Below are 7779 nucleotides of genomic sequence, written 5' to 3' on the forward strand. Positions count from 1 at the left end.
TGTCTGCTGTCTGTGAATGTTCACAGTGTCAGACGGCCTACTGGTTTGCTAAAGAAACATATTTTATGCTCCGATCTCTGAAAGATCTGAAAATAGAAAACAGCTGGATGGGCAGAGTGTTTGAAACAGTAAGGGCAGAGGCCTGAACAGATTCACTCCTCTCGCCTAATTATCAGAAAGTACATACAGTATAAACAGCCCGTTCAGAGGTCTGTCGGGACACGTCCGTGCAGCTTGATAAATGTCTCAACATGTAAACAGAGCGAGAGCCAGAGCAGAAATACTTGTTTTCTCAAACGTCCAGCGTGTGTACACGTTTCAACCCTGTAAACACAAAGCACGATTTACGTGAAACGTAGAGTTTCGAGCGGCGGCACAGCGCTTTCTCAAACCCGTCCTGGGTCTCTTGGCCTGGTCCGTAAGTGAAGAGCACGTGTAATTTGGATACGGAGCAGCTGTGCGGTGATGTTCTCTCCAGCACTTCTGATCTTCCTGCGTGCTGTCGCCTCAGGCTTCTCTAGACTCGCTCCCAGCCCTGGTGCCTCTTCACCCATCTTTTCTTTCTGAAAAGAGTTACTGAAGAGTTGAGCTGAGCCTTCTGTTAATCATTCGGTTTTAAAGTATAGCTTGGATGACTGGCATTTTTTTGAAACTTTTTTACATAATTGTGGTGTAGCGCCATTATGTTAACTGATGTTTCCTTAGTTGTAACATTAAGAACAGTATTGAAACAGTAGTGAAAATGAAGCTTAATACTTCAGTATGACTGATTTTCTTATGTAAAGCTGTTTCTCTTCAGTGGAAGTAGTGTTTTTAATGCATCTGACAAACCAGGGAGAAGACAAATCAGTCAGTAGTAATGTGTATTGTGAGAATGTTCTTGTGTTTTAAAAGCCCCCATGAATCACACATGTAGAGGAGTGGAATGGTGTTTTGGTTTGTGCGTGTGTACCTGATGGCCTCAGGTAGATGCACAGCTAACGCCCAAGAGCAAACACCCGCGCACGCAACAGCACAAGCACAAACCTATCGTTACATCCATCAGCCGAGGCACGGAACCAACTGTTTACTCGCACAAACAATTCTGACTTAAGTGATCCTGTGGCCATGAGTCAGGCCCCAGGCCCCGGGCCAGGGCCTTCTAGAGCCGATGGCTTCTTTGATGGCTGCTCAGGTGGGCCTGGACCACTGTCACGGTCACGCTGGCCCACGCTCCTGAGATGAACACTTGAGTTCAGATGTACGCTGAACTACTGCTTGTTGTATTTCCACCATTATTTTAATCCTGGGCAGAGTTAGACTTGCTGAGCTGTAAGTGAAGAATTTAAAGATAAAAGTGCATTACTTTTCCACTTTAATTTACAAGTATCTTGTAGGGAAGGCATTTTAAAAGCTGCGATTGTTCGGTCACAGCAGCATTCTGCCGCATCGGTTTGTTTTCTAATACATTGTTTATATGAAACAGCTGAAGTAAAGATGGTCATCTCTCCATCTAGGCCTGCCGAATGCTGAGATCAGTAAATAACTTTGTCTTCGTTAAGCCAGATTTTTACTGATCTTCTTTTTTTGTGGTTTCAAAGTGGTTTAGTGACAAAATGACGGGAAATTTAGCTAAATTACGCCTTCGCTTGTAAGTCGCCGTGGCCGTACTGAGATGACGAGGGGCATTTTGTGGCACAGAGGAATAGCAGCACACTTCACAGATTGAATTACCATGTAACCCCTTTACGATTGTTGTGGCTGGTGTGGAAACTGGATCCGTGTGTTGGGAACAGCAGCGTTTTAAATTCCACTCATCTCAAGCACCTCAGTGACACGGGAAGTTAAAGCATTCTCAAACCAGAGTATAACAGCTGGCTGCTGATTGGCTCCAGTGTTCCTGACACTAACATGACCTCACACGTAGCATATTTTGTTTGTATGTAGTGTATTTATGCTGTGATGAATCGTTTGGACTGGACTGTTTTTGTGCTGAGTCTGAGTTACATTATTACTGTACACTAGGCTAAGTGTATAACCCCTTCATGGGACATGACTCGATTTGGGGGACTTACTTTCATCTTCTGACACAGACTACCACTGTTACTGGAGTGGCATTAGCCACTCAGCCAGATGCACACACCCCCACCCCCCATGAGTCATAACAGCAGTAATCACATTAAAGTGGGTCAGGGTTGACTATTTACTAGTCGCCCCCTCTCCTCTGGTCCCCATCTCCATCAGCCTTTAGTTCTTGGAGTACCTTGCTATGAATTTGAACCGTGTGTGTGTGTTTCTGTTTTTAATAAAGAGCCCAGCGGATGTGCCTGTACAATGGAAGTGCGGTTAGGCAGGGTTTGATCTGTAGCACGTGCCACAAACGCGCACACACACACTCGACACACAGTCGCTTATCACAGCAGCTGCTGTCCATTTCTTTGCGCCCTTCCTCTGTGTCCATGGCACCCGGTACGCTTTGCTTACTGTAGCGCTTTTACTAGCGTATTTCACATGAGTGTGATTTGAGAGTGCATGTCCTGTACACATACTTCAGTGGCTTATTTAGATCTTCTAACCCTAATCTACTTTTAACTGAATTGAATGAATTAAAATTAATATTGTTTAATTGATGGTGTGTGTGTGTCTATCTCTCTCTCCTGCAGCCCACTACATGCGGTATCGTTTGCGCTGGCTTGCGGTATCCCGGGCGTGACCCTGCTGACCCTGGCCGTGAACCCACTGACTGGTTTCCTGGGGGCGCTGAACATCTTCCTGTACACGTGCTGTTACACGCCGCTCAAGCGCCTCAGCATCGCCAACACCTGGGTGGGCTCTGTGGTGGGAGCCATCCCCCCCATCATGGGCTGGACTGCTGCCACAGGCGCTCTCGACCCAGGTTTGACCCGTGCGCATGCACACACTCTCACGCACAATCTACAGGATTTGCCAGTCTGCTCTTCTTAACTTTGTGTAGGGTTTCCACACGCAAACAGCACACAGTCAGCCCTCTAAAGGCCTTATTTGGATGAGTTGCACCTCTCTGGTGTGGTAATGACTTGTTCAGGTCGCCATATCAGAGCCTGTGTTGCTACTCCTAACCTCTGTGTTTAATGCTCTGAGGAGTGGTAGGGCTGTGTTCCACACTCCAGCCTGGTGTGTGGGTGTGTGTGTGGGGGGGGGGGGTGTAGATTAATTTGATATCTGCTGTACAAATAGTGTCTGTAAAAGGGGGAAAATAGCACTGCTGACAGTGATTTTTTTTCCCTTGGGGCCCACTGAAGAGAAGAGACTTCCAAAAGGGTTGTAGGTCTGACGCTTCCTTCCTGAAGTTGAGTGTTTGTGGATGCTCGCAGCAAGCCCTCCTGTGTGTTTGCTAACAGTTTCAAGTGTGTCGTCATGGCAGCCATAAATTGAGTGCGGGCGGCTGAAGTGCGTGCATGCAAGCGTGTGTTGCTTGCGTCAGAAACGGCATAGCCCGGCTAATCGAGCGCACCCCTGCCTCTTGCTTCTCATTTTAATATCTTCAGCATCTCTCTCTCTCTCAAAAAAAAACTCCCGTCGGCACGGCAACCGCAGTGCTCTTAAGCCACTGAAATCCTTCACCTTTCCAAGGAGGAAGCCAGAATGAAGACACTCGGCCGACGCTGCAGCTTTTCGATAATGGCGGGATAATCCGCGGGTGACCTGCGGGATGCTGAGAATGAACGCGCTGAGCTCTTCGCCTCGCACCACTGTTTCTGCCTCCTGCCCCGTACACTGATCTCAAACACCTCGCCCTGGCAGAGTTTTACAGGAAGCCTGAAAAGAAAACCCCAGCGAAAACAGTCCTGAGGTCAATTCTGAATGGCCAGGCGCAGGGCAGGCGTGGGCTGCTGCCTGGTGCTAATTGCTGCATGTTTTGTGGTGGGAAAGATGAGCTTAGTGCTGCAGAGCCTTTGTTTTCTCAGGGGATTTAGCTACGAGTGTGTTTACACAAGGGGAGCTGGCTCTCTCGCGCGCGCGCGCACACACACACACACACACACACACACACACACACACACACACACACACACACAGACGGACGCAGTGAGAGAGAGAGGCGGCGTAGTTTCACGCTCTAGTGCCCGGGTGCGGACTGCTGCCCAGGTAGTGTTGCCTTTCTGTGCAGTGCTGAAACCTGAGTGTGCCTCCCTCACTCTTCCTGTCCTGTCTCCCGCAAGGGGGGTCGCTGCCGAGGAAACGGGGTCACGCCGATACGCTTGAGCCCTCCTCACTTGTTTGTTTGTTTTCTGTGCTTTGATGTTGCTGGCATCTTTAGTATTTTCTCTCTCTCCGTTCTTTCTCTGGTTTACTTACTCTCTCTACCTCTCTAACCTCTGTCACTGTCTCTCGCACTCTCTCCATCTTTCTATCCCCCGCTTCACTCATTTTCTCTTCCCATCTCTCCCTTTCTCCCTCTTACTGTCTCCTCCATTTTCTCTCAAGACAAAATGGCTTTATTGGCATAATTGTACAAATTCATTATTGCCCGAGCACCAAAAATGTTTGTTTTTAATGTCACTGAATAATAATTATCATTATCATTATTATTACCGAGGCACTACCATCAGCACTCAGCATAAAAAAAGTTTTAATGTTAGCTTTTTCTTCTCCCCCGCCCCAGGTGCTCTGCTGCTGGGTGCCATCCTGTACTCCTGGCAGTTCCCTCATTTCAACGCTCTGAGCTGGAACATGCGTGAGGACTACTCGCGCGGCGGCTACCGCATGATGTCCGTGACCCACCCGGCCCTGTGTAGGAGGGTGGCCCTGCGCCACAGCCTGAGCCTGCTGGGCCTGTCCGCCCTGGGCCCCGCGCTCGATGTCACCACCTGGACCTTCCCCCTGGTCGTCCTGCCCATCAACCTGTACATCAGCTACCTGGCCTACCGTTTCTGGGCAGGCGCCGACCGCCAGGGCGCCCGCCGTCTCTTCTTCTGCAGCCTTTGGCACCTGCCCATGCTCCTGCTGCTCATGCTCACCTGTAAGAAGAGACCCCTGCCGCCCCAGGAGGCCACGCCCCTCGCCCTGCAGAGTTAACCGCCGGACTGGCATTAACGTTCGCTGTCGTTCGTCGTTTCGTTTATTTCAGCTTTGCTTTAAAAGTCTTGGATTAATGTGACTGAGGGCGGGGTTGGAAGGAAGAAACCCCTCAAACCCCTCATGTGCAATCTGTGTAAATATGAGGAATATTTATTTAAATAGCAGCCCACCCTATCGGTGAAGGTGTTTGTAATAATCTTAATCTGATTTAGCTCTGGGGTGCTTTTAAAGCATGTAACGGCAAACCATTTTAGAGTTACAGAAGGTTTGCTAAACCAAACGTGGCGAGAGGTGTAGCTTGAATGTAGGCCGCCTCAGCGCACTGGGAACTGGACTGACGCTCCGGCTGTTAAGCCTGCCCACCTTTCAAACTCTCACCTCCGTCCGTGCTATCCGTGACCTCGGCGTGACGTAGGTCGCCTACCTCTCACTTTACTGTAAAAGTCACCTGTGCGAGACACAAAAGAACTTGTGCTCGCAATAAAGAAATGTCTCTTATAACCGCTCTTGCTTTTGGTGTTGTTTTTGGGGGAGAGTTGGGTTCACCTGCCATGTTGTGGTTGGAAAGAATGCCTAATGATGATGGTAGCACTGTAACCCTGCGTACAGTACTAATACCACCATTACTCCTAGTGCACAAGCATGTGTAAGAAATGCATCATTAACAGTGCTTAATGCTCCGTTGAGTTACACTTGGAGTCCAAAATCTACAGTGTGTTGATTGTTCCACATTTGATCAATTTCATCTCAAGGTTCAGTGTTTTGTTTTTTTTGTTTTTTGTTTTTTTATTCAGTGTTGCATAAATTCCTGTGATGGGTAAGTCATTCATCTAATATTGGCACCTGCCATCACTGTTTTGATACCAATACTCCAGATAATGATGTGTAGTCCATTTATCCTATAATGTTGTTGTCCTGCTGCAGTATGTCCTTACTGGACTGCTAGGGTTTGTTCCTAACACTCATTATTTTAAATACACAGATCTTGGAACCTTAGGACACTGCTTTGTGACATCACTAACTGCCCCTCTATTCCTTTGTGACAGCACTAATGCCCCACCCTGTCTTCCTCCTTGTGACATCACTAACGGCCCCCTCTCTTCCTCTGTAACATCACTAATGCCCCCCTACTTCCTCTTTCTGACCTCACCAATGCCCCCTCTCTTCTTCTTTGTGACATCACTAACAGCCCCTCTTCCTCCGCTAATTGCACCCCCCCCCAATCTCTTCCTGTACGTGGCTGTAACTGTGTGCGGTCGCGCTGGCCGTGTTCAGCTAGCGTGTCGCCCTGCCGGTTCTGTAGAGGGTCGCCCTCCCGCACCTGTCAAGATGCAACACACGATCCGCTTCCTCCCCGGGCCTGCCCTTCCGTCAGCGCCCCCGTCAGCCAGCTCCTCCTTCCCGTTCGCCTCCGCCGGTGGGATTTCACCCGCATGGAGGAATGTGAGTAGCGCGTCCCCTCATAAACGACCCGGTCCGGATGCAGCCTACACCAGTGTGTTTCATATGAGCCCGGGAGAGAGAGACAGCTGTTCCTGCTGCGTCTGTAGATTGAATGTCTGTACCAGTCTGGAGCTGCGGTCGCTCGCTGTGCTTTTATAACCACCAGTGTCAAGCGCACGGTGGATTCCATATTTCTCCTACTGCAGTATAACTATTGCACTGTAACACCAGGACTGCACTTAGCATGGCCTTGATTATTGACATCCTCAGTGAATAGTTTGTGGTTATTGTGCATTCAATTTAGCACCGAATTTTGGGTGAACATAGGCCATTTGGAATTGAATCTTTTTCCCTTCTTTTTTTAATAAACTGAGACCAGGTAAGCCCGTTTTCATTGCAATCTTTGGGAGTTTTCTCATCTGCATGACTTTTCAATGTGTTGCTCTCACAGTTTACTTGTAATGGCAACCGTAGTTTTTTAGCTTAAAGTATCTTTGCTTGTTTTATTAATATAAATGAATGCTTATTATTTGTATCTGTTATTTCTATTGATGTCGCGCTGAGGTCCTTATTTTTTTTAGATTTGTAGGTTGTCTACCTATACGGTCAGAAAAAAACGCCATGCTTCTCTACTAAGAGCTGTAATAAAAGAAGAAAAAAAAAAGTTCTTGCGTAAAACAGCCTGTTGTCTAAAATTACCCTTCACATTTTTGACGCTTTGTGGCAACACCATGAATTTTGGCCAGAGATTTAAAGGTGTGAAAGGAAAATGATTTAGTTGATATTTTTGCAACTGATTTACACACTCTCAGCGGGTGCATAAAATTTAATCATGCAGCAGACTGATGTTTTATGTGCGAAATATTCCCGTTAGTTCTTTCTCGGTGCTACGGAGATGTATTTCATCTTCAGGGATCCGGCCGCATCAATCTCTGAAATGAACTATATGTAGCTCTGCGTCCTGCAGCCGACATACGAGTACAAGTTCGGGCCAGAAGCAGCTGTAGAAAGCAGAAATGTGCGGTTTTAAGCGAAGGACGTCCTTGCATAGAAACGGAACCCCTGTCTGGGGCCTGCTAATGCACAAGTTTCTCCAAAGAATTTACCTGCCCTCTTTGTCGGAGTTTATGTATTTGTTCCCTATAAACATGCAATACTTTTTGTTTTATATAGATGAATGTGAATTATCCTGTTATTTGAAATTTCTTTTGTAAAAAAAAAAAAAAAAAAAAAAAAAAAAGTGACTGTCAATTTTATTTTCAGGCCGTTATCGGATCTCATAATGTCATGCATTTC

At 47.3% G+C, this 7779-nt stretch overlaps 1 protein-coding gene across 1 annotated transcript in view; it reads left to right on the plus strand.

The window, feature by feature from the left end:
- LOC113585639 (protoheme IX farnesyltransferase, mitochondrial) overlaps window positions 1–5541 on the plus strand; it is a 36663-nt gene extending 31122 nt beyond the window's left edge. The window contains exons 6-7 of the mRNA XM_035533561.1: window positions 2643–2875; window positions 4625–5541. Coding sequence (XP_035389454.1) covers window positions 2643–2875; window positions 4625–5037 — 646 coding nt within the window. The 3' untranslated portion in view covers window positions 5038–5541. The remainder of the gene's footprint in view (window positions 1–2642; window positions 2876–4624) is intronic.
- The last annotated feature ends 2238 nt before the right edge of the window (window positions 5542–7779 follow it).

The sequence above is a fragment of the Electrophorus electricus genome, chromosome 14, assembly GCF_013358815.1.
Source record: "Electrophorus electricus isolate fEleEle1 chromosome 14, fEleEle1.pri, whole genome shotgun sequence".
NCBI classification, from domain to species: Eukaryota; Metazoa; Chordata; class Actinopteri; order Gymnotiformes; family Gymnotidae; genus Electrophorus; species Electrophorus electricus.